The sequence below is a fragment of the Pristis pectinata genome, chromosome 15 (genome assembly GCF_009764475.1).
Source record: "Pristis pectinata isolate sPriPec2 chromosome 15, sPriPec2.1.pri, whole genome shotgun sequence".
NCBI lineage: Eukaryota > Metazoa > Chordata > Chondrichthyes > Rhinopristiformes > Pristidae > Pristis > Pristis pectinata.
This window is the reverse complement of record NC_067419.1, coordinates 7,914,754-7,942,535: the sequence shown is the minus strand read 5'-3', so window position 1 is coordinate 7,942,535 and position 27,782 is coordinate 7,914,754. Positions and strand designations below refer to the sequence as shown.

Below are 27,782 nucleotides of genomic sequence, written 5' to 3'. Positions count from 1 at the left end.
TGTATAGTTTGATCTGAATATTAAATTTTTGCAGCATTTCATCAAAAGCAAATTGAGCTCAGATGTGACAAATGCTTGGGCTTTGATGCTGTTAACCTAATCATTGGGCCTTGTGGTTTTTCCGCACGTACGTGGTTTGATCCCAGCTTTGAGCAGAATTTTCTTCCAGAACTTTGGATTCAACACTAGTAATCAAGTCTTGCAGCAGATTGCACCAGTTCAAACTCACAATAACACCATGGCACCAGCTAAGAAGCTTTCACATCCATTGACATTTTCCAAACTTATATTTAAGTAGGCGGCAAGGGAAATGTTGCCAGACTTATTTAAATTAATCTTCGTACGGTGCTGATGAGAAAATTCTATTTGAGAAAAATCTGGACATCTGTCATCTTGCTCATCACCTTTAGATATGTTTGAGTTAAGTATAATGTGTGAAAGGATGATTCCCACATGCTTTTGGAATTCCCAATATAAGTGCCATATTCAACTGTGTGTGTGCATTCTTTTGCCTTACTCCCAATAATGGGTATGTTATATTTCTATAACAATTCATTGCAGCACACTCAATTTTCTATATTTATGTAATATGGATCATTGAATTACTTTGTGAATTAATTGATTTCTATTTAAAATGATCAAAATAGTCTTTGTTTTTTTACAAAAAGATATCTGTGTGATTTTCCTCTCGGTTCCTGCTTTTAGCCTTCACTGGGGCAAAATGAGATCCCCACAGACTCCCTAATGTGATGACTTGTTAGCTCTGCCTGCGAACATGATACCTTTGAGCCACATTAGCCTCCATCATCCCCTTGGACTCAGATGCTGATTATTTTCAATCTGGCACATGTGAATGGCAATGAAAGTGTTCTTTTCCAGCTTCCATCTGTCCCCCACGCAGTGAGTTACAACGGCCGTATTATATTCTCACTTACAAAATCTGCAATGGAATGAACACCAAGCCTCCATTTGTAACTATGCAGAGAACTGAACTATCCCTTTCACTGCTTACTGTAGAGAGGCAACACACATCTGTGAAGATTAGTGTAACTCATTCACCACACAGCAAAGAACAAATCCCTATGAGATCTTTTCAAACCATGTGCAAAGCTGGAAATGGAAAGACATTTCCATTTACAAAGTTTCTTTCTCGGCCCCGGATCATCCCCAAAGCGCTTTAGGACTTGCCTTTAAAGTACTTCACAAGTATGGCCATGTTGTGATCTGAGGATACATGGCACTCACCTTTTGTTTAAGTCTTGTTCAGAATCCCAAAATTACTTTTATTGAAATAATATTGTGGGATCGTTAAAATCAACAATGACTAGCCTTTAGTGATTTTCAGTAAAGAAAACTTGCTTTAGCACCTTTTGACCTCAGGGTATCACAATGCACATTTGTCAGTTACACAAGACAGTTAAAATGCACATCAGTCAGTTAAATAGTTTTGAAACATAGTTAATATTATAACATAGAAAGTCCCACAAACAGGCATGAGATAATGATCGAGACGTTCATTTTTACTGTATCAACCAGGAGTAAATATTGGCCATCACACCAGGGAGAGGTTTTTCTTCAAAATATTTTCATGGAATCTTTTACGCTCACTTGTGAGAGCAACTAGGACTTGGTCTGTTGGCGCATCTGAAAGATGGTTCTTCCAAACATGAAGCAGTCCCTCACAGCCACACTGTGCCGGCTGCATTTTCCAAAGTAGGGCTTAACCCCATCCTTCCCTGACTCAGAAGCAGGAGTGCTATGGCCACAGTGTGAGGATCCCACACTGCCATCTCTTCAAGAGAAGAGGGCCTGCCCATTTGTGCAATGTGTCAATGAACATAATAATCTGCTTCATGCAGCATAATTGGAAGGTTTCTCACACACTGTAAACAATTGCCAGCTGCATATTGAAAGGGATGATAATAGGTGCCAAACTGGAAAACAAAACGTAAAAGTAAATATTTCACAAATTAATGGTTAGTGCGACTGCTGTTCTTTTGGATTGTTGGACATGTCTCACGTAACGGATTCCAAGGACATTGTTTGCAGATTATTAGCAGAACAATGGATCTGTCAGCAGCAGAGTGATCCAGCAATGTCTACTGACTGTAGAATCAGTCAGGTATGAATCATGCATCACGGTCACGATTGAAAGCACTCTCAAAGTGGTCATGTCACTGCACTATCAATCCAGAGGTCTGGACTAACAGAAGCCGACTTCAAACCTACAACAGCGGTTGGGAAATTTAAATTTGGTTCATTAGCAACACAAGAAAACAGGAGCAGGAGTGGACCACTCAGCACCTCAAGCCTGCCCTGCCATTCAATATGATCATGGCTGATCTGCCCCAGATCTCATATCTTCATCTGTGATTCTCCAATCTTTCAAAAACATTATTTATTTCTTTAAACACCCCAGTGACCTTGCAACCTTCTGGGGTAAAGGGTTGGAGAGATTCACCACTCTCTGCAAGAAATTCCCATACATCTATATGTTAAATGACTGCCCCCTAATCTTCCAATCTCTCACTGGTGGACACACCTTGACATCTACCCTGACATGCCCCATCAGGATCTTATTTGTTTCACTAAGATCACCTTCTCCTTTATTCCAATTTAAATAAGTCTGGAATTTCAAAAGCCATCAAATTATAGACTTTCAGGAAAGGGGGTGGTGCACATGCACCTGTCTACATCAATGGTGCTGAGGTTGAGAGGGTTGAGAGCTTCAAGTTCCTGGGAGTGAACATCACCAATAGCCTGTCCTGGTCCAACCATGTAGATGCCACGGCCAAGAAAGCTCACCAGCATCTCTACTTCTTCAGGAGGCTAAAGCAATTTGGCATTTCCCCTTTGACACTCACCAACTTTTATCAATGCACCATAGAAAGCATCCTATCCGGATGTGTCATGGGTTGGTATGGCAACTGCTCTGCCCGGGACTGCAAGAAACTGCAGAGAGTTGTGGACACAGCCCAACATATCACGGAAACCGACCTCCCCTTCATGGACTCTGTCTATACCTCTCGCTGCCTTGGTGAAGCAGCCAGCATAATCAAAGACCCCACCCACCCGGGTGATTCTCTGTTCTCTCCTCTCCCATCAGGCAGAAGATACAGGAGCCTGAGGGCACATACCACCAGGCTCAAGGACAGTTTCTATCCCACTGTGATAAGACTATTGAACGGTTCCCTTATACGATGAGGGACTCTTGACCTCACAATCTACCTTGTTTGACCTTGCACCTTATTGTCCACCTGCACTGCACTTCCTCTACAGCTGTGACACTCTGTATTCTGTTATTGTTTTTACTCTGTACTAGCTGAATGCACTGTGTAATGAATTGATCTGTACAAACAGTATGCAAGTGTTCCTCTGTACTCGGTATGTGACAATAATAAACCAAAACCAATACCAATACCAAAACACCGCACTGGTTCAGACAAGGAAGCTACTGCCCTTATATTGGAGCTCTTCCAGGTGTAAGCCTGTTTGTGACTTTTAATTTCCTTTTAAAACAGTCATTCATCCATGAATGAATGAAAAAGTATAAATGAGACAAAATGCAATCAGACGATTGAGGTCCTCCCTGAGTTGTACTTGCCTGCTGAATCTCACTATGAGCTATGACCACAGTGAGTCACACAAAACTTGTATGATAAGATGGACTCTTGACCTCACAATCTACCTCGTTATGACCCTGCATTTTATTGTCTACCTGCACTGCACTTTCTCTATAACTGCAACACTTTATTCTGTTATTGTTTTCCCTTGTACTACCTCAATGCACTGTTGTAATGAAATGATCTGTATGAATGGCATACAAAACAAAGTTTTTCACTGTACCTCGGTATGTGTGACAATACGAAACCAACTTACTGATTTACCAGTGAGCAGGTTCTTAGTGACCCAGTGGTGCTCGGTAGCAGGGTTGGTAATGGTTGAGAGTGGGCTGGTGTAATCAGCCAGGTGGTATCTACCCTGTGTCTTGTGGGCAAGATCTGCCACTGTAACTTCCCCCTTTGTCAGGTATTTACCAGAGCAGGTTGTACTGGAATGGTTTGGCTAGAAGCTGCTTCTGGATTATGTTTACATGGTTACAGCTGGGATACTGCAAGGATAACTTCTGTCATATTGAGAGAACTCAGCTCCTGGTATCATGTGGAGTCATAGAAACATAGAACATAGAACAGCACAGCACAAGAAGAGGGCCTTCAACCCACGATGTCCATGCAGACCATGCCACCAATTTAAACTGCACATCTCCCTGCACAGGGCCCATATCCCTCCATTCCCTGCCTGTTCATGTGTCTGTGTAAATGCCTCTTAAACGTTGCTATCATATCTGCTTCCACTGATTGAATTGGATGAAGTCTGTGGGAGACTTAAGAAGAATAACCAGTTGGATGATGCACTTCAAACTTCGGGCAGAGATTGTTAAACCTGGCTGACAAGAGATATTGAGGCTCTGGTCGAGAAAAAGAAGGAAGCATACATTTGGTTTAGGAGGTCGGGGATGACTATAAAAAAGATTAAGAATACTCTTAAGAGGAAAATCAGGAGGGCAAAGAAAGGGTATGAGATGGATCTGGCAGATAAGGTTAAGGAAAATCCCAAGATGTTTTATAGTTATATTAAAAGGAGAGAATAGATCCTCTTCGAGGTCAGCAGGACTGCCCATGTCTCGAGTGCAGGAGATGGGTAGACTTTTAATGAATATTTCTCCTTTGTGTTTACTGAGGAGAAAGTCGTGGTTGCTCAAGAGATAAGGAAAACAAGTGATGTTTTGGAGAACTTTTACCAGGGAGGAGGTATTTGCAGCCTTACGGCACATTAAGGTGAATAAGTCCCCAGGACCTGACCAAGGGCATCCTCAGACTTTGTGGGAGGCTAGAGAAGAAATTGTGGAGGCCCTTGCAGAGATTTTTGCTTCATTGTTAGCCACTGGTGAAGTTCCCGAAGATTGGAAGGTGGCCAATGTTGTTCTGTTGTTTAAGAAGGGGAGCAAGGACAACCCAGGGAACTACAGGCTGGTCAGCCTGACGTCAGTGGTGGGGAAGTTACTGGAGGGAATTCTAGGGACAGGATCTACCAGCATTTGGATAGACAGAGTATGATTAGGAGAAGTCAGCATGACTTTGTGCGTGGAAAGTCGTGCTTGGTGAACCTTTTAGGGTTTTTTGAAGAGGTAACCAAAAGGGTAGATGAGGGTAGGGCAGCGGATGTTGTCTATTTGGACTTTAGCAAGGCATTCGACAAGGTCCTTCATAGCAGGCTGGTCTGGAAGGTTAGATCCCATGGAATCCAGGGAGAGCTAGTTAGGTGGATTCAAAATTGACTCGGAGGTAGGAAGCAGAGGGTGGTGGTTGAAGGTTGTTTTTCGGAATGGAGGCCGGTGACTAGTGGTGTGACGCAGGGGTCAGTGTTAGGACCTTGTTATTTCATATTAATAAAAATTATTTGGAGACAAGTGCTAAGGCTTAATCAGTAAGTTTGCGGATGACATGAAAGTTGGAGGTGTTGTTGATAGTGAAGAAGGTTATCGGAGGTTACAGGGGGATGTTAATCAGTTGGGGAAGTGGGCCGAGGAGTAGCAAATGGATTTCAATACAGATAAGGGTGAGATGATGCATTTTGGAAAGTCAAATCAGCGTAGGACTTGTACTGTGAATAGTAGGGCACTAGGGAGTGTAATGGAACAGAGGGACCTAAGACTACAAGTGCATAGTTCGTTGAAAACAGCATCACCTGTAGACAGGGTGGTGAAAAAGGCATTTAGCACTCTGGCCTTCATCAGTCAGGGCACTTAGTATAGGAGTTGGGACATTATGTTGTGGTTGTATAAGTCATTGGTGAGGCTGCACTTGGATTACTGTGTACAGTTTTAGTCACCCTGTTATAGGAAAAAAGTGGTTAAACTCGCAAGATTGCAGAAAAGATTATTGCCAGGACTGGAGGGCCTGAGTTACAAGGAGAGGTTGGCCAGGCTAGGTCTCTATTCCTTGGAACACAGGAGAATGAGGAGTGATCTTATAAACATTTATAAAATCATGCGAGGCGTAGATAAGGTGGATGGTAACAGTTGTTTCCCCAGGGTAGGGGAGTCCAAAACCAAGGGGCATAGATTTAGGGTGAGAGGGGAAAGATTTAAAAGGGACCTGAGGGGCAACTTTTTCACGCAGAGGGTGGTGAGTATATGGAACAAGCTGCCAGAAGAAGTGGGTATCATTTAAGAGGCACCTGGATAGGTACATGGAGGGGCGGGGCTTGGAGGGATATGGGCTGAACACAGGAAGTTGGGACTAGCTGGGTGGGCACTGTGGTCGGCATGGACTGGTTGGGCCGAAGGGCCTGTATCCCTGCTGTATTGCTCTATGGTTGCAGCCTTTTCCTTCACACTCTTTCTCAGCCACATACTGATGCACTGTAATAGATTTTCAGTTGACAATGTTGACAATATTAACAATATAAAATACCAGAACCTCCCAGCCAGTAAATACGTATGTACAACTCAATACTAAATACAATAAACTTCAACAATCCATGATCCAAATATTTGGAAACCCAGATGTTTCAGCAGCTGGCTCACCAGGTGATGTCTGCTATGTTCCCAGGACCCCAGTTCCCACACTCCAATGGGGATAATCCTGGTAACTGTAGACTGGTGAGTCTCACCTCAGTGGTAGGGAAGTTACTGGAGAGGATACCTCGGGATAGGATTTATGAGTGTTTGGAAAACCACGATCTAATTAGGGACAGTCAGCATGGCCTAGTGCAGGGCAGTCATGCCTTACTAACTTGATAGAGTTTTTTGACGATGTGACGAGGGTGATTAATGAAACTCCCTTGAAACTTACCAAATTCTGTTGCCCACACTCCCTTTAAACTTATCGGGTTCACCAGAAAATCTTTCGTCCTGCTGCGCAACATCTACAAAAATGTGAAGTAGAGATTCGAGTAACCTCCAGGAGTCCAGAAAATCTGCTCACCGTCTGCCACCCAAGTTCTGAGGGCGCCAGATTAATGGAGTATTGCTGTACTTTGTGTCATCGTTGCAAAGATGCAGAGTACAAGTGTGCTCGATATCATCCTGCTGTGGAGTTTTTGTTAAAGAGTCAACCATTTAAAACAGAAATTTCACTTGGTGAGACCTCCTCCCTGGAGAAATGGGTTGTTCGAGCTTAACTCCTGTGCTTTGTTCCCAGTGCTCCGTGTCGTGCGGGAAGGGTACCAAGCAGCGGAGAGTGGGCTGCGTTGACACAGGGCAGGTGGCCGTGGACCACAAGCACTGTGAGCATTTGAAGAAGCCACGTGTTTACAAGCGGTGCCGAGCCGGTCGGTGCCCCAGCTGGAGGACCACCCCATGGAAGGAGGTAGGACCTTCTGTCATTCTTTGTTCTGCTGAGAAATCGTCAGTTTGATGCAGGCCCTCATCTCAGTTTCCCTAACGGGCAGGCATGGTGGCGCAGCGGTTAGTCCAGCACTATTACAGCTCCAGTGACACGGGTTTGACTCCGGCCGCTGTCTGTGACGAATTTGTACATTCTCCCCTGGGTTTCCTCCGGGTGCTCCGGTTTCCTCCCACATTCCAAAGACGTATGGGTTAGGAAGATATGGACATGCTATGTTGACGCCGAAAGCGTGGCGACACTTGCGGGCTGCCCCCCAGAACACTCTACACAAAGGATGTACATGTGTGTTTAGATGTACATGTGACTAATAAAGAGATCTTATAATGTTGCCATGTGCCATATTTCTTTACAACACAGGAGGCCATTCCAGCCCATCGATTCTATCTGGCACATGCAGCATCCCTTTCCCCCAATCATTTTCCTGCAGCATGTTCTCCTATGATCTACCAACCCGCACATCTTTGGGATAGAGTCATAGAGAATCACAGCACAGAAACAGGCCCTTCGGCCCACTGAGTCCATACCAGCCATCAACCACCCACTTACACCAATCCGAACATTGATCCCGCTTTATTCTCCGCACATTCCCATCAACTCTGCCCAAATCCTGCAGCTCACCTATCCATTGGGGCGATTTATAATGGACAGTTAACCTGTCACCCCGCATCTCATTTGGGATGTGGGAGGAAACTGGAGCAGTGGGCGGGTGGGGGGAAACCCACGCAGTCACAGGGAGAGTACACAAACTCCACACAGCACCGGAGGTCAGGATTGAACCCGTTCGCTCGAGGTGTGAAGCAGTGGGCTCTACTTAGCTGCACCACTATGTTGCCCAAATCTGCCCATTGTGCAGAAAGGTGGAATATAGAAGGCTTGTGAAGTCACGTACCAACTGATATAGTATTCACACAAAATGCTGGAGGAACTCAGCATGTCAGGCAGCATCTGTGGAGGGAATTGGACAGTCAACGTTTCGGGCCGAGACCCTTCATCGGGACTGGAAAGGAAGTGGGCAGAAGCCGGGTTGGGGGAATGGGAGGGGGAGGAGCATGAGCTGAGAAGTAATAGGTGAGTCCAGGCGGGGGGGGGGGGGGGGGGGGGGGGGGGGGGTGAATGTAAGTGGGTGGGGGAGGGGGGATGAAAGGGAGAAGCTGAGAGGCAATCAGTGGAAGAGGCAAAGGGCTGAAGAAGAAGGAATCTGATAGGAGAGGAAGTAGACCATGGAATAAAGGGAAGGAGGTGGGGGACCAGAGGGAGGCGGTGGGCAGGTCACGAGGGTGGGGGAGGGGAAAGAGGAGGAGTAAGGGGGCCACAGGAATGAGGGAAAACAAAGGGGAGGGGTTACCGGAAGTCGGAGAAATCTGCAGAATCTCTCGTGTCTCTGACGTAGTATTTACACTTTTTATCTTCTGTTCTCTCTTACAAAGCTGGTTAGGCTGCACTTGGAATGTGTACGGTTCTGGTCACCACCCTGTAGGAAGGATGTGGTTATATTGGAGAGAGTGCAGAGGAGATTCCCCAGGATGTTGCCTGGATTGGAGGACTTTAGTTACGGAGGGAGATTGGACAGGCTGGGCTTGTTTTCCCTGGAGCGAAGGAGGTTGAGGGATGATGTAAGGGAAGTAAGATAAGATTTCTTTATTAGTCCCATGTACATCGAAACACACAGTGAAATGCATCTTTTGCGTAGAGTGTTCTGGGGGGCAGCCCACAAGTGTCGTCACACTTCCAGCGCCAACATAGCATACCCACAGCTTCCTAACCCGTACATCTTTGGAATGTGGGAGGAAACCGGAGCACCCGGAGGAAACCCACGCAGACACACGGGGAGAACGTACAAACTCCTTACAGACGGCGGCGGGAATTGAACCCGGGTCGCTGGTGCTGTAAAGCGTTACGCTAACCGCTACACTGCCGTGCCCGCTAAAATTATGAAAAGCTGTACAGTCAGAATCTTTTTCCCCTGGTGGGCTCACCAAACGGAAGCTGGCATGGGTTTAAGGTGAGAGGAAGGAGTTCAAAAGGGAAACTTGTGGGGAAAGTTTTTTTACACAGAGTGGGGTTGATATCAGAACCTGCTGCCAGAGGAGGCTGTGGAATGAGACACATTGACCATGTTTGAGACAGTTGGACAGACACTTAAATAGGGAAGGCATTGAAGGATACCGCCCCAATGTGGGCAAATGGGATTAGTGTGAATAGGCCAAAAGATCAGTGTGGAAGTGGTGGGCTGTGGGCCCTGTTTCTGTGTTGTATGACTCTCTGACTGTAGCATCTGTTATCTCATTAGAATCTAGTCTGTTGGCTTCATAACAGCCACTGGCACTGTCACTCTGCACTAGGCCTTGTGAAGTGCCACCTCTGGATTTGTCAGAGGTTGCACGGGGGCTGGGAAGTTGATAATTGTATGAGACTTTACGTGCTTCAATTTATGAAGTTAGCTCAGAATATTTATCTTTGTCCCAGCACCTCTTGTCATGGTCAGTGATGGTGGGGGTGGGGAAGGTGAGATAAAGTCCCAGAGTTTTGTGACGTGGGAGAATTGCTGGGTGCGGAAGTAGGGAACTGGTCACTTGCATGGCAGTCACATCAGTCCGTGAGGGCAGCTGGATCAGAACGTGGTGTGTGTGTGTGTGTCACCTCCATCACTGGACACTGGATACGCACAGGGAATGTGGCCTGTGTCCTGCTTCGGGGGGAGGGGAGGGGGGGAGAATTTCTGGGCAAAGCAGGTGGAGATTCCCCCAAACACACGGAGGCTCCCAGCTGCTCCGTCTGTCTCCTTCCACATTGTCTTGTTCTGTCTGCCGTTGCTCATGCTGGTTGCAGTGTTTTCCAAGGAGAATGTCTGTTGTACACCATCCTCGTCAAGGCCTGTTGTGCACTGTCCTCATCAATGCTTGTTGTTCACAGTCCTCATCAATAGCTGTACACTCATCAATGCCTGTTGTACACCATCCTCATCAACACCTGTTGTACACCATCGTCATCAATGCCTGTTGTACACTGTCCTCATCAACGCCTGTTGTTCACTGACCTCATCAATGCCTGTTGTATACCGTCCTCGTGAACAGCTGTTGTTCACCATCCTCATCAACGCCTGTTGTGCACCGTCTTCATTAGCACCTGTTGTACACTGTCCTCATGAATGGCTGATGTACACCATCCTCATCAACACCTGTTGTGTAATTTAATGATTTTATTACGGTAAGCTCTCCCTCTCCATTTCATTATTTTGCCTTTGCAGTCAGATTCCAGGATGCAGTTTACAATCATGACATGGCAAGATCTGTGTCCTCCTTGTCTCACCCAAGGTGACATCCTCCACACTTTCTTCCTTCCAATGGCAGGAACTGTCAAACTGCAGAACCATGTCTTGCTTCCAGTGACCCAGGGAATAAATAAGGTGCAAAGATCGTGAGGTTTTTGTCAGGCTGGATGTGGAAAGAATGTGGAATTAAGCATTCTATTTAGCAATAAATGTCATTTCTTTCCAAAGCAGATGGGACATGTGCTTTTCTCTCACAGAGTGGTGAGCCTTTGGAACTCTCATCCTCAAAGGGCATAGGAAGCAGAATCTTGCAGCATTTTTAAGGCAGAGGTAGATCAATTCTTGATAAGCACAGAGGTGAACGGTTACCAGAGGTTGGCAGGAAGCAGGAGCGAAGGGTACAGTCTCAGTAAATGGCAGAGCAGACTTATGGGCTGAATAGCCTCTTCCATCTCAGAGAGTCAGACAGCAAGGAAACAGGTCCTTCGGCCCAACCGGTCCATGCTGACCAAGATTCCCAACTAAGCTAGTCCCATTTATCTGTGTTTGGCCCACATACCTCTAACCCTTTCCTATCCATTTACCTGTCTAAGTACCTTTTGAATGTCATTAATGTACCTCCCTCAACCACTTCCTCTGGCAGTTCATTCCATATACAAATCATCTGCTGCGTGAAAAAGTTGCCCCTTGTGTTCCTATTAAATCTCTCACCTTAAACCTATGCCCTCTAGTTCTTGATTCCCCAATCCTGGGAAAAAGACTGTGCACCTTCACCCTATCTAGGCCCCTCATGATCTCATACACTTCTACAATATCACCTCTCAAGTCTCCTATGCTCCAATGACTAAAGTCCCAACCTGCTCAACCTCTCTCCATAACTGAGTCCCTTGAGTCCCGGCAACATCCTCGTAAATCTCCTCTGCACTCTTTCCAGCTTAATGGCATCTTTCCTATAGCAGGGCGACCAAAACTGAACACAATGTTCCAAATGCGGCCTCACCAACGTCTTGTACAACTGCAACATAACATCCCAACTTCTGCACTCAGTGCCCTGACTGATGAAGGGCACCTTCAGAGAACCATGTACTTGTACTACAACACTCCCCAGGGCCCTACCATTCACTGTGAAAGTCCTACCCTGATTTGTCTTCCCAAAATGCAACTCCTCACACTTACCTGAATTAAACTCCATTTGCCATTCCTTGGCCCACTTGCCCAGCTGATCAAGATCCTTCTGTAAATCCTGATAACCAGCTTCACTGTCCATGACACCACCTATTTTAGTGTCATCTGCAAACTTACTAACCATTCCTCGTACATTCTTATCCAAATCATCACAAACAACAACGGGCCCAGCACTGAGCCCTGGGGAGCACCACTAGTCACGGGCCTCCAGTCCGAGAAACGACCTTCCACCATCACCATCTGCTTCCTACCATCAAGCCCATTGTGTATCCAATTAGCCACCTCTTGTTGGATTCCATGTGATCGAACCTTCCACAGCAACCTACCAATTGATTGTTAACTCCAATACATATGTTCATAAAGTTTACATTTTTGAACGATGGGATTTCCAGCTTGAAGCAGCAACAGGTCATAGTGTCACCCAGCATGGCAACAGGCCCTTTGGCCCATTGTGTCCATGTTGACCTTCAAGCACCCATCTACTCTCATCTTGTTTCCCTTCTCATTCCTCCGTCAACTCAGCCCCATCCAGAAGCAAAGTTATCAGCTTCACCAAATCAACAGAAACCCATACAGAACACGGTAATCCAAATATGAGTGAGCTGGGAGTGTTCCTGCTGCTTTTTCAAAACAGTTACACTCTTCAGAGTAATGGTCAATGCTTAAAGTGAAATGTGGTTGTAGAAGTTATATTCCAGAGAGTCTAATAGTTCCAACACATTTAATTGATGTGGCAGATAAATGGCAAACCTTTCTTCAGTAAGTTCCAACCAGTAGCATTGAGGGCACAGTGAGAATTGCTCCATTAATTCTCCAATGGGAAAGGTGGCAGAGAGCCAGAGCTTGAGTAAATATGATGCATTGTTAGTACGGAGAGTCATAATCAGAATCTCCTTTGTTCGACCATTTGAGTGTCACGACTGTGGCACAATCCCAGAAAACTGGGAGAAGCCTCAATTCGGCATTGGTGAGGTGAGAGCGGCCCCGGTGTTATGTCAATCGGGGTGAAGACTGGTGTTGGCTATGGCCAACCATGTCTCCTGACCTGTACTGAGAGGTATTGAGGTTACTTCACCTGATAACTGATGTGGGTGTCTGCGCATCATCTTGTTTCATCTCCTCTCTTCAGCTTTGCTGTTGTTTTCTGTGGGATGCAACTCGCTGGCACCTCTCACCGTGAGCTTGTTCTGGGCATGAATTGCAGGTCCCAGGGCTCAGAGTCAGTGAGGATTGCTGCAGGCTGCTCAAGAGCACCTCAGTATTAGGCAGTAGGTGCAAAATAGGGAAGGAGAGAAAGAAAGGAGGGTAGTTAAAGAGAATATTACAGTGCTGGAGAGAGATGATGGTGCAGGAGGGTCAAAGCAGGAGGAACCAGGGAACAGGAGAGGGAACGTTCCACCACTGGGTGTCTTCACCAGGTCATTACAGCCTGGGAAAGATACAGAGAGATGTAAGTTGTACTGGGGGGACATTAATTATCCTGACATTAATCGGGATAGTAATAGTGCCACAGTGAAAAAAGGGGAAAGAGTTTCTGAAGTGTGTCCAGGATAATTTTCTGGTCCAACAAGGATTTCTGGATCTGGGGAATGAGTCAAGGGTACCAGGTTTTGCTGGAGGAACATTTCAGAGGTAAGATATCTTTATTAGTCACATGTACTTTGAAACAGACAGTGAAATGCACCTTTTTGTTTAGAGTGTTCTGGGGGCAACCCGCAAGTGTCGCCACGCTTCCGGCGCCAACATAGCATGGCCACAACTTCCTAACCCATATGTCTTTGGAATATGGGAGGAAACCAGAGCACCCAGAGGAAACCAGAGCACCCAGAGGAAACCCACGCAGACATGGGGAGAACATACAAACTCCTTACAGTTAGCTGCGGGAATTGAACACGGGTCGCTAGCGCTGTAATAGCGTTACGCTAACTGCTACACTACCATGAGCCAGCAGGTAGAATGGACAGAAGCATGGCAGATGGAGTTCAATGCAGGGAAACGTGAGGTGTTACATTATGGTGGGAAGAATAAGGGGACATTACAAAATACAGGATGCAGTTCCAAAAGGGTGCAGGAGCAGAGAGACCTGGGGGTATGGTGCACAAACCATTGGAAGTGGCAGGACAGGTTGAGAGCGCAGTTAATAAGGCTTACATAATTCTGGGCTTTATAACAGAGGTTTGGAGTATAAAAGCAGGAAAGTTCTGCTGAACCATTATAAAACACCGGTCTGGGGCATTGTGGGCCAGCACGGCAGTATAGCGGTTAGCATGACGCTATTACAGCGCTGTTGACCCGGGTTCAATTCCGGCCACCGTCTGCAAGGAGTTTGTATGTTCTCCCCGTGTCTGCGTGGGTTTCCTCCGGGTGCTCCGGTTTCCTCCCACATTCCAAAGACGTACGGGTTAGGAAGTTGTGGGCATGCTATGTTGGCGCCAGAAGTGTGACGACACATGGGAGCTGCCTCCCAGAACACTCTACGCAAAGGTGCATTTCACTGTGTGTTTCGATGTACATGGGACTAATAAAGATACCTTATCTCATAATTCTAATCGTCCTGTTATCAAAAGATGTGGAGACATTCAAAAGGGTCTGGAGATTTGCAAGAGTGGCTCCTGGGACAAGGGACTAGTGTTACAAGGATAGATTAAAGCTAGGATTGTCTTCTTTAGAGTAGTCTGTGGGAAGTTCTGATTGAAGTATATAATATAATGAGGGGTCTGGACAGAATGGAGAGTGGGACGTTGGTTCTTTTGGTGGCAGCTGGGAGGACTAGAGGTCACAGTATAAAATAAAGGGGAAGAGAATTAAGAGTGATGTGAGGAAGAACTTTTTTACACAACGTGAAGTTAGAATGTGGAATGCACTGTCTGCAGATGTGGGGGGAGGTTCCACTGTGGTCTTCAAGGGGGAATTGGATGAACATGTGGTGAAGAAAGGTTTGCAAGGTTACAGGGAAAGGCTGATATGTGGAACTGGAGAGTTGCGCAGACACGGTGGGCTGAACGACCTCCTCCTGTACTGTGGCATTCTGTGATTCTGGGAACTTATTCCCTGTACTTGGGTCATTACAACAACTGTTGCCAATTGAACCGTTAAGAACCCGATGTGAAGTTCATTTAATCCTTAAGATATTACAAAGAAAATGTAGACTTAGCATCCATACATTTTCAATAACCAGCGTTTGAATCCATTTGCTTTCTTGGATGTGTTTTAATCCATTTAATGAACTCAAAGGCATTCTCTTTCTGATCTAAGATTGCGATATTTCCCCAACTTTTGGTGAGCTGCCATTCCTAATTTCATTAAATTGAGCTGGGGCTGTTCAAAAGGTGCTACTGCCGACCTTCGTGCAACCAGAATAGGCCTTTGTCCATGGTCAGCAGGGACAGACATGATGTTTGTTTCATGAACTTTGAGACATCTGGTAAAGGAAACAAAGGTGTAGGTGGGAGAAGGAGAACCAGACAGCTCAGCCTAGACCGGCATGAATAAAGTATATCTCGACTTATGCCAAGTGCAGTTGAACAAGTCCATCGAGTGCAGGGTGGAGCTTGGGATATATCTCCCAGTCGAATGAACTAAGTCCAGGATCATTGCTGAATAATTTAGAGTCAAAAGTGGTGTTCAATTGCAGTGAGCCTTCAATAAACGGCAGGATTAGATTGGAAACTTGCTCTCGAACTGGTCTGAAAGCACAGAAAAGGAGAGTGTAGTCAGTCTGCTGTTATCCCCACGGAAACGCGAAGTGTCCGTCAAATTCATCTACAGTTCATCGCCTGCACCTGTCTCACATCGTCTTTGGGTACTTATTTGGATAACACTTTAAAAAAGAAAATTAGGTCACAATTGAGTGTAGAAATGTAACGTAAGTTGACTCCAATAGTTAATTTGGTCTTGATGATAGATGCTAACTTCAAGCAGCGTAAGAAAACCATGTACTACTGCCAGATTTTCCACAAGATATGTCCTGTACTAAGTACTGATTAATTTGTACTTAACATTTACTGTTCAATCTTGTACTCTGAGTGACGTCTTTGATTTTGAACCAGATAGGTACACTTCAATGGTGGGACATGAAAGAGGAGTATACCCACTGTTCTTAAACTTTGCAGATCAATGCCAGATGTTTTTGGGATCTACCTTTGTGATGTACAGTAACGCTTATCCACTTTTTTATGAATTGCTTAATGCAATTGAATTTCTAAGTTGTGCAGGATTTTCCAATTTTCCTGAAAGCTTTTCTTTGGCTGAGCTACTCCTCATGAAACCAGCACTTGTAAAAACATTTCTGAGGAAATGATCATGCTTTATATCCTCTCTGAGCTCAGATCATTACTTTCCTGATCCAGTCCATTCCCATTTAAACTTCAGTGGGTTTCAGTAACGTGCATGAAGGACTTGTCACCTTGGAAGATCAAGGCTGGTCTTTTGAACATTTTATTGCACTTGGAAAAACAAACAGTTGGAAGCATTATGAACATTCGCTTATAGTCACCCACCTGAGGAGGTTGATTGGGTCATTATAAAGCTATGGACTGTGTCACCACACTTAAAAATATCAGTGAAGACAATTGAAAATGTAATTGATCCGAGACAGTGAATTGCTTTTCGTGAGAGAGGTGAAGCTGTAGTGAATGTTTGTTAAATTTTTGACCTGCTCAGCAGAAGATGTGCCCCATCCCCAGATCCATGAGATAGTTGACACCAGGGATGTCTTTGCTTTCTGCCCCAAGGTCCCTGCGTCTCCAACTGCCAAACCACACATCTTTGGGATGTGGGAGGTAACTGATCTTTTCACCGACACACATGAAGTGTTGGCAGTGGTGTCACCACCAAGGCACCCATACAATGATCAGCAGTCAGACACCTTATCAGCGTAATGTCCCAACGCTGCTCCATGAAAGCCATCCTGGGCCTGTGAGTAATTACTCAACACACGGTTTCATGTAAAACGTGGTAACTCTGAGAGCACTCTGGGAATTGGATCTTCTCCGATGGAGGCATTGCTTTGAAGGACAGATCCTGGATCATTAATCTTAACGTTATCGAAAATAACAGCTCTACTTCAAGATTTCTTTATTAGTCACATGTACATCGAAACACACAGTGAAATACATATTTTGTGTAGAGTGTTCTGGGGGGCAGCCTGCAAGTGTCGACACGCTTCCGGCACCAACTCCTAACCTGTACGTCTTTGGAATGTGGGAGGAAACCGGAGCACCCGGAGAACGTACAAACTCCTTACAGACAGCGGTTGGAATTGAACCTGGGTCACTGGCTCTGTAAAGTGTTACGCTACCCCCTACACTACTGTGTCTGCCCTCTACCGTGCCTGCCCTCTCCGCATATCCCTTGATTCCCCCATAATTTAAATGTCAGTTAATCTCCCCCTTGAACCTATTCAATAATTCCACCTTCACACCCCTCTGGGACAGCGAATTCTAAAAGTTCACAACCCTCCAGGAGATGAAATTCTTCCTCATCTCCATCTGATATAGATGGCTTTTCATTCTGAAATTGTTCCCCTGGCTCTAGATACCCCACAAGAGGAAAGACCATCCTAGCATCCATCCTGTCAATCCCCCTCAGCATCTTATACGTTTCAGTAAAATCACCTTTCATTCTCCTAAACTCCAATAAGTACAGGCCCATCCTGCTCATACATCAGAACCTTCAGCCCCGTGACCCTTCCCTGCGCTGCCTCCACTACAAACAAATCCTTCCTTAAATACGGAGACCAAAACTGTAACCAGTTCTCCAGGGGTGGTCTCACCTGTGCCCTGCAAAGTTGTGTCAAAACATCCCTACTTTCATACTCTATAACTCTTGCAATAAAAGCCAGCATTGAATTAGCCTTCCTATTTGCACTATCTCCATGCTCTCTTTTTGTGTTTCATGCACTGGGACAGACAGATCCCTTTGTAGGTGGAAGTCAGAAACAGGAAGGGAGCAATCACTCTATTGGGAGTATTCTACAGACCCCCCCTAATAGCGGCAGAAACACTGAGGAGCAGATCGGGAGGCAGATTTTGGGGAGGTGCAAAAATAGCAGGGTCGTTGTCATGGGTGATTTCAACTTCCCTAATATTGATTGGCACCTCCTTAGTGTAAAGGGGATAGATGGGGCGGAGTTCGTTAGGCGTGTCCAGGAAGGATTCCTGACACAATATGTGGACAGGCCAACCAGAGGAAAGGCCATACTGGACGTGGTACTGGGCAATGAGCCTGATCATGTTTCAAATCTCTCGGTGGGAGAGTATTTTGGAAATAGTGACCATAACTCCTTGACCTTTACCATAGCCTTGGCGAGGGATAGGAGCAGACAATATGGGGAAGTATTTAACTAGGGGAGGGCAAATTATGATGATATTAAGTGAGAACTTGGGAGCGTAAATTGGGAACAGATCCCTGAAAGTTGCCTCACAGGTGGATAGGGTAGTTAAGGAAGCTTATGGGATGTTAGCATTCATAAATCGTGGGATTGAGTTTAAGAGCAATGAAGTAATGATGCAGCTCTACAAAATTCTGGTTAGACCACACTGTGTCCAGTTCTAGCCGCCTCATTTTGGGAAGGATGTGGAAGCACTGGAAAAGGTGCAGAGGAGATTTACCAGGATGCTGCCTGGTTTTGAGAGTATGCATTATGAAGAGAGACTAAGGGAGCTAGGGCTCTACTCTTTGGAAAGAAGGAGGATGAGAGGAGACATGATAGAGGTATACAAAATATTAAGAGGAATAGATAGAGTGGACAGCCAATGCCTCTTTCCCAGGGCACCAGTGCTCAATACAAGAGGGCATGGCTTTAAGGTAATGGGTGGGAAGTTCAATGGAGATATCAGAGGGAGGTTTTTTACCCAGAGAGTGGTTGGGGCATGGAATGCGCTGCCTGGGGTGGTGGTGGAGGCAGGTACATTGGTCAAATTCAAGAGATTGCTAGATAAGCATATGGAGGAATTTAAAATAGAGGGATATGTGCACAGGTCTCTAGAACTACAAGGCATTTCCACATTGCACAGGTCTCTCGAACTACAAGGCATTTCCCCATTGCACAGGTCTCTAGAACTACAAGGCATTTCCCCATTGTCCTGGTCTCCAGAACTACAAGGCATAGGTTTAGAGTAAGGGGAATATTTTTAAAAGGGATGTGACCTCATTCACCCTGTGGCTGGTGGAAGTGGGTATTCTCACAACATTCTCCGTACAAGCACTCGAATCACCAAGACTATGGACCAGGGCAGGTCAATGGGATTAGTTATTCGCCGTTGGTAGGGGAAGGGCTTGTTTCTGTGCTGTATGACTCTGTGACTTGTGTTGCACCTTTCACTGTCGTAAATGACCCAGGATGCATAGCAAAGGTGTTCTCAGTCAAAATTGGTATTGGTTTATTATTGTCACCTGTACTGAGGTACAGTGAAAGACTTGTGTTGCATACCGATCGTACAGGTCAATTCATTACACAGTGCAGTTACATTGGGTTAGTACAGAGTGCATTGAGGTAGTACAGGCAAAAACAATAACAGTACAGAGTAAAGTGTCACAGCTACAGAGAAAGTGCAGTGCAATAAGGTGCAAGGTCACAACAAGGTAGATCAGGGGGTCTACCTTTTGGAACATGTGGCCAATAGCTTAGTCAAAAGAGGTGCTTCTTACAAGAGAGGTTGGGAGAACTTTGCCTTTGGCTAGCTCTAAACAGGTGCAAAAGTGCAGGATGATGACTCCGAATTGTACGTCTGATTGACTTCAATCATACCAAATTATTGTCTGCGCTACAATCTGAAGCCCTGGTCACTGCGACATTTGCCAGTTGCCCCACTGTAACTTCAGCTGGCAAACTCCAGTTACCTGGGATATCAGACCACCTTCTGTCTGTGCTGGATTCAGATCACTGGCCTGTCTCTTGAGAAGCCAGCGTGCTCGAGTCCAGTTCACCTTTATCAAGCAGTCTGGGTTCAAGAGGGTGGGTTTTGTCAAAGGGTCTTCAGCCTGAAGTATTAAATGTTTCTCTCCCCACAGATGCTGCCTGAACTGCTGAGTGTTTCCAGCATTTTCTGTTTTTAATTCAGATTTGTAGGGGATCATCACTAATGAAACAATAGTGATTGCTTTACTGTTTATGTGTTAACTGTATTTATTAGATCTACGCTGCACATTCATTTCAAGATGATTTAAAAAGAACTGTTGCTGTTCCCTTTCAATTTGATTTCTGTGACTCTTTTGTCATAACTTACAACACAGGGCTCCAAGTACTGTCATCTAGACAACTTAAAACTCTCATACTCTTGAATTACCAAACACACAGACTTTGCAAATTAAGAAGCCCAATGAGTGTCACAGCACTGAAATCATTTTGTTTTATGAAAGTGAATATTGCAGTATAAATGTGCTACAGTAAAGAGTCATAGAGTTATACAGAATGGAAAACAGGCCCCCTTGCCCAACTCATCTCATCCATGCAGACCAAGTTGCCTACCCGAGCTAGACTCATTTGCCACGTTTGACCCATATCCCTCTAAAACTTGGAGCTGCAGCTAATGGCCAATTAGTCATTCTCTCACCTCTGAATCAGAGGTTGTGGGCTCAGCCCTCTTTCCAGAGAATTGATTCTAAGATGTACGCTGACACACAAGAATAATACTAAAGGAGCATTGCGTTGTCAGAGATGTCATCTGTTGGAAGAGATGTTAAACTAAGGCCCTACTTAGGTTCTTAGGGGATTCATCCTGAAAGCACTATTTCAAGCAAGAGACAAGACATTTTTCCTGCTAACATTTGATTTCCAAGCAATATCACTAAATCATGATCACAGCACTGCTGTAAACATATTAGCAGCCCCAATTCCCATGCGGCCGTAGCAACCAGTTTACTTCATTGGCTGCACAGTATTTTGAGATATCTGGAGGTTGTGAAAGGCACTATACAAATGCACATCTCACTTAGTCACATTTGAATATTTCTATGCACAATATACAAATGTTAAATAGATGCAAAGCAGAAACCCAATCTTAAAAGCCTTTTGTCACGACTGATTACTTAGGTTATTGTATGTCCACCTTGTCATTTTTAGGAAAATCCCTTTAAATGAGGACATTTAGATAAAGTATTCAGTGTTGGGAGCAGTTGTCGATGGAGAGGAGCTCCCTCAAGTAAAATATCTGGAGTATAGCCCGACTAACCTCAACAGTTGCTCTTTATTTTGTGGTTAGGTTTCACTTGGAACCTAAGTTTGGCTTTAAAGTAATTGCTCTGTCATTTTTCTTTAAACTTCTACCTCACTCCTAATCATGAAGTTCGTACATTGTTTGCTCCAAAGTCTCAGATAACTTAAGTGTTTCAAATATACACAACTGCAAGGCAGAGCATTATTTTGTCCACAATTTTTACTTTAAGAGGCCTTAAGAAGCAGTTAAAAAAACCTGTATATGAGACCAACGTATGAATGAGTAATTTTTTAACATTAGTAGCTAATGCATTCTTTACCTTTCTTTCTTCGACCTCTCCTTGGTGCCAGTGCTCAGTGACCTGTGGAGCCGGGTTTCAGCAAAGGGATGTCTTCTGCAGGCTGAAGGGTGTAGGTCGGGTAATTGAAGAGACATGCAATCCATCCTCTCGCCCAGCTGGCACTCAGCAATGCCGGCTGCCTGCCTGCCTGCACTATGAATGGCTAGCAGATGAATGGCAAGATGTAAGTATGGCCTGATAAGATGAAAAAGTTAACGTCAGAAATGACAGAGGGGCTTCTTTTATGGGGCTTCCTCTTGAGTGGGGACTTCAAATAAATGTTTGCATGTTCCAGCACACATAGTGCCTAGAGTTATTTGACCAGGTGCCAAACCAGATATACACTCGAAAGGAAGCCGCAAACTGTGTCTCCAAAACTCCAGACAGTATTGTTTAAATCTGCCTTCTTTATCGGTCCCAGAATTTTAACCCTGTAACGTGGCCCTTCATGTTCCCTTTTGAGGGGTCTGACCAGTGACATGTTCCCAGCTTCCCTCCACAGTTGTTTTCAATCATGGCTCATATTCCTGATGTTTTTGCTCTGCACCAGGGTGCATTTCATTCAGCTTCAAATTAACGTCACGGGTACTTCCGATAATTTTGTTAATCAAATTATGACTGTTCTGGCCATTAACTGCTTGGGGAGAGAAATGCTTTGGGCATCAATCCCTATAGTAGCTGCTACAAATGCCCCATTACAAAAATATCTTTATTAGTCACATGTACATCGGAACACACAGTGAAATGCATCTTTATATAGAGTGTTTTGGGGGCAGCCCGCAAGTGTCGCCACACTTCCGGCGCCAACGTAGCATGCCCACAACTTCCTAACCCGTACGTCTTTGGAATGTGGGAGGAAACCGGAGCATCCGGAGGAAACCCACGCAGACACAGGGAGAATGTACAAACTCCTTACAGACAGAGGTGGGAATGGAACCCAGGTTGCTGGCGCTGTAATAGCGTCACGCTAACCGCTACACTACCGTGCCAGCATAATGTGTCTCAGAAATGATTCCAGTAATATGCCCACCACCAGTTAAACTAATGGGCCTGGAATTTCTTGATTTATCCTCTCAGTCCCTTTTTAGACAACTGTATAACATGAACAGTCCTCTTTCACCAGGGTGGTGAGACAAACGTTGGACCTCCACAGCTTTCTCCCGTGCCTCCTTTACAGCCTGGGGAATATTTCATCTGAGCCTGGCAATATGACCGCTTGTAAAGAAACTGAACCTCTTAATGCTTCCTCTCTTCCCATGTTTAACCCACATAATATCTTGCATTCTTCCTCTTAAACACAACTGGCATTGCTGGCATTTGCCCTTTGCCCTCTGCCTACACCTACAGGATAACTTTTTGGTCCCAGTTAGGCCCTGGCCTCACTTTTACTTATTCTCTTTATTTATTCTCATTATGCACATAAAACATCTTTGGATGTTTTTTGATTTTACTTGCCAATATTTTTTCAAACCCTCACTTGGTTTTCACTCCTGTATTTTCAATCAGCTCCTGTGTTCTTTTGCAAGAAGGATTAATACAGGTTTACAACTCGAAGTTTCCGACATAAAGTTTGCCCTTTGTCATCCTTGATGCATCCAGGGGGTATAGCTCTCCTTCCCTGTTTCTCAATGGGAAAATGTTCACCCCGAACTCTTGGAATCTTCTCAGATTGCACTGAGACAGATTTATAATTTCTATCACATTATTTCTCCAAGTAGGAAGGTTGGTCTTCCACCAATTTGGAAACTTTACTGCTATCTTATCATTGCCTTTTCCATGACCATACTGAACCTAACTTGATCAAACTGCAACAATGCTGTCCCACAGATACATAGAACATAGAACAGTACAGCACAGGAATAGGCCCTTCGGCCCACAATGTTGTGCCAGACTAAGTAAATGAGTAATTAAGCGCCTAACTAAACTAATCCCTTCTGCCTACACAACGTCCATAGCCCTCCATTCTCTGCACATTAATGTGCCTATCTAAGAGCTTCTTAAATGCCTCCATCGTATCTGCCACCACCACCTCCCCTGGCAGTGTATTCCAGGCACCCACCACTCTGTGTGTAAAAAAAACTTGCCCCGCACATCTCTTTTGAACTTTCCCCCCTCACCTTAAATGCATGCCCTCTGGTATTAGACTTTTCAACCCTGGGAACAAGATGCCAGCTGTCGACTCTGTCTATGCTTCCCATAATCTTATCAGATCTCCCCTCAGCCTTCGCCGCTCCAGAGAAAACAACCCAAGTTTGTCCAACCTCTCCCCATACCACATGCCCTCTAATCCAGGCAGTATCCTGGTAAACCTCTTGGGCACCCACTCCAAAGCCTCCACATCCTTCCTGTAATGGGGTGACCAAATCCAGCCTAACTAGAGTTTTATAAACCTGCAACATAACTTCCTAGCTCTTGTACTCAATTCCTTGACTAATAAGGGCAAGCATGTCCAATGCCTTTTTCACCACCCTATAAACCTGCACAGCCACTTTCAGGGAGGTATGGATTTGGACCCCAAGATCCCTCTGTAATTCAACGCTGTTAAGGGTCCTGCCATTAACTGTCCCTTTACATTTGATCTCCCAAAGTGCAACACCTCACATTTGGCCGGATTAAACCCCATCTGCCATTTCTCCATCCATATCTGCAACTGATCTATCTCTGGCTGTATCCTTTGGCAATCTCCTACACTATCCACAACACCAACAATCTTTGTGTCGTCTGCAAACTTATTAACCCACCCATCCACGTTTTCATCCACATCATTTATATATATCACAAACAGCAGAGGTCCCACTACAGATTCCTGTGGAACACCACTGGTCATGGACCTTCAGCCAGAATAAGTCCCATTGACCACTACCCTCTGTCTTCTATGGGCACACCAGTTCTGAATCCAACTGGTGAATTCACCACGGATCCTATGTATCCTAACCTTCTGGATGAGCCTCCCATGAGGGACCTTGTCAAATGCCTTTCTAAAATCCATGTAGACAACATCCACAGCTCTACCTTCATTAATCATCTTCGTCACCTCCTCGAAAAACTCAATCGTTAGTAGGACATGACTTGCCGTGCTGATTGTCCCTAATTAGGCCATGGTTTTCCAAATGCTCATAAATCATATCCCTGATAATCCTCTCCAGTAACTTCCCTCTCACTGATGTGAGACTCATCGGTCTATATTTTCCAAGGTTATCCCTATTTCCCTTCTTGAATAATGGAATGACATTAGCTACTCGCCAGTCCTCTGAGACCTCGCCTGTCCCTCTGTTCATCAGCTATTAAGGGTCCTGCCATTAACAGTGTACTGTCCCTTTACATTTGATCTCCCAAAGTGCAACATCTCACACTTGGCCAGATTAAACTCCATCCACCATTTCTCTGCCCATATCCGCACTGATCTACATCCCGCTGTATCCTTTGGCAACCTCCTACACTATCCACAGCCCCACCAATCTTTGTATCATCTGTGAACTTACTAACCCACCCATCCACATTTTCAACCGTCAGTTATATACAACACAATCAGCAGAGGTCCCAGTATGGATCCCTGCAGAACTCCACTAGTTGTGATCACTGTTTCCTAAATGTTCTCCTACTGAAAGGTCAATCACAAGCAGGTTCCTAATAGCAGGTCCAGTACAGCCCCTCCTTTAGTTGGACTATCTACACACCGATTTAAGAAACCCTCCTGGAGGTATGTAACAAATTCTGCCCTGTCTACACCTCTTGCACTAAGGAGGTCCCAGTCTATATTGGGGAAGTTGAAGTCTCCCACGACAACAACCCTGTTGTTTTTACACCTTTCCCTAATCTGCTTGCATATCTGTTCCTCAATGTCTCAGTGGCTACCTGGGGGGTAGGTCTGTAGTATAACCCCATCAGAGTGATTGCACCTTTCTTATTTTTGGGTTCTCCCCATACAGACTCAGTGGACGAGCCCTCCATTATGTCTCCTCTGACTGCAGCTGTGATACTGCCCCTGGTTAGTAGTGCACCTCCCCTCCCCCCCCAACTTCTTTAACTTTCCTCTCTATCTTTTCTAAAATGTTAAAACCCTGGAACATTAAGTGTCCAGACCGGTCCTTCTCTCAGCCAAGTCCCTGTAATGGCAACAACATCATAGTTCCATGTACTGATCCATGCTCCAAGTTCATCACCCTTTCCCTTAATACTCCTGTCATTAAAACAAACACACTGCAACCCGTTCATCCCGTCGTGTCTATTACCTTGCTCCAGCCTGTCCTTCCTTACAGACTTACTGCCCCTGACACCTACCTCCCCCTCAATCCCTCCATCTTCTGACCCAGTGCTCTGGTCCCCATTCCCCTAATCAAACTAGTTTAAACCCTGCTCTAGCGAACCTCCCAGCCAGGATATTGGTTCCCCTCCAGTTGAGGTGCAACCCGTCCTCCTTGTACAGGTCCCCCCTGCCCCAGAAGAGGCTCCAATGATCCAAGAACCTGAAACCCTGCCCCCTGCCCCCTGCACCAGTTCCTCAGCTGCACATTCATCTGTTCTATCATCCTATTCCTGCCCTGACCAGCACGTGGCACTGGGAGTAATCCAGAGATTACAACCTTTGAGGTCCTGCTCTTCAGCCTCTTTCCTAACTCCCTATACTCACCGCACAGGACCTCTTCCCCTTTCTGTCATTGGAGCCAATATGCACTACGACCTCTGGCTGCTCCCCCTCCCTCTTGAGTATGTTCTGCAGCCGCTCTGAGACATCCTCAACCCTAGCACCTGAGAGGCAAAAAACACACCACCCTGGCATCACTTCTGCGGTCATAGAACCTCCTGTCTGTCCCCCCAACTATGGAGTCTCCTCTCAACATTGCTCTGCCTGACTTCACCCTTCCCTGCTGAGCCATAGAGCCAGCCACAGTGCCACTGATCTGGCTGCTGCTGCTGTGCCCTGATAGGTCATCTCCCCCAGCAGTATCCAATAGGGTATACTTGCTGCTGAGGGGAATGGTCACAGGGGAACCCTACACTGTCTGTCTCTTCCCTCGTACCTCTCCTAGTGGTCACCGCACAATCTGCTGCTTGCAGCTTAGGTGTGACCACCTCGCTAAAACTCTTGTCTATGATGCTCTCAGCATCTCAGATGATCCTAAGTACATCCAACTCCAGCCCCAGTTCCTTAATGCGGTGAGTCAGGAACTGTAGGAAGTGCGCCCTTCCTACAAGTGAAGTCATCAGGGACACTGGCAGTCCCCCGATCTCCCGCATCCTGCAGGAGGAGCACGTCACTGCCCTAACTGTCGTACCAGAGAGTAATTCTAAGGGAAACCTCACCTCCCCTTACCTGTTCCTCTGCTCAGCCTCCTCTCACTGAAGCCTCTCAAACCAATGCTTCAGCTCTTACACTTAAACACAACACTCAAACAAAGCCCACACATTGCCACTCCCAAGATATTCTTTCCCACTGCCAGGCCCATTCCCTAATCCTAAATCCAGAATCGCCCCAACACTCGAGTTGAAGGGCTTGCTACATACTGGCTAAAAATGTTCTCCTGATGTAACTTAGAAATTCTGTGTTTTCTGTACCTTTTGCACTAACTGCATCTTCGTTATTATTGTGGCAATTCAAGTCCCCCGTTATTCCTGCTCTGTAGTTTATGCACTTGCCGGAATTTTTGGATTTGCTCTTCTGATAGCTTGGAAATCAAGTGTACATTCCTCCTTTTTATTCCTTAGTGAACTTATGTAGCCTCATTTGGTAATGATTTTATCGACTTATCACTTCAGAAACCTGTAATTGATTCTTTCACTGACATTGGCATCATCCTTCATCTTCCCCCCCCCCCCTCCCCGAACCTCATCTGAAGAACCTACAGACAGGACTGTGAAGCTGCCAGCTCTGTCCCACTTTAACCCATGTTTCAGTAAAAGCTAAGATGCCATATCTGTGTCTTCAGTTCACATTTGCATTTCGTTACCTGCCATTAATGCAGCCAGATTGCATTTCATTTGTCTGTTGTCCAGCCCGTATTTTTTTTCTGGCTTCCAAACTCTTCTCAGCCTTCTACTTCAATTCTGCCTCTTCTGAATCTATTCTCAGTTTCTAATCCCCTGCCACTCTGGTTTAAACTCCATGGAGTAAATGACTTTGTGGCTAAGTTTGCAGGTGACACCAAGATAGGTGGAGGAGTAGGGAGTATTGAAGAAATAAGAAGGCTGCAGAGAGACTTAGATAGTTTAGGAGAATGGGCAAAGAAATGGCAGATGAGATTCAATGTTGAGAAATGTGCAGTTGTACACTTTGGAAACAGAAATAAATGGGCAAATTATTTATCTAGATGGGGAGAAAATTCCAAGTACAGAAGTACAAAGAGACTTGGGTACTTGTGCAGGATACTCTAAAGGTTAACCACCAGATTGGATCGGCGGTAAAGAAAGCGAATAAT

The 27,782-nt window shown here is 45.4% G+C and overlaps 1 protein-coding gene across 1 annotated transcript in view; it reads left to right on the top strand.

Annotated features, from left to right (window-relative positions):
• Nucleotides 1–27,782, top strand: part of LOC127578169 (A disintegrin and metalloproteinase with thrombospondin motifs 20-like) — a 487,994-nt gene that overhangs the window by 408,328 nt on the left and 51,884 nt on the right. The window contains exons 34-35 of the mRNA XM_052029795.1: nt 7,206–7,373; nt 21,377–21,550. Coding sequence (XP_051885755.1) covers nt 7,206–7,373; nt 21,377–21,550 — 342 coding nt within the window. The remainder of the gene's footprint in view (nt 1–7,205; nt 7,374–21,376; nt 21,551–27,782) is intronic.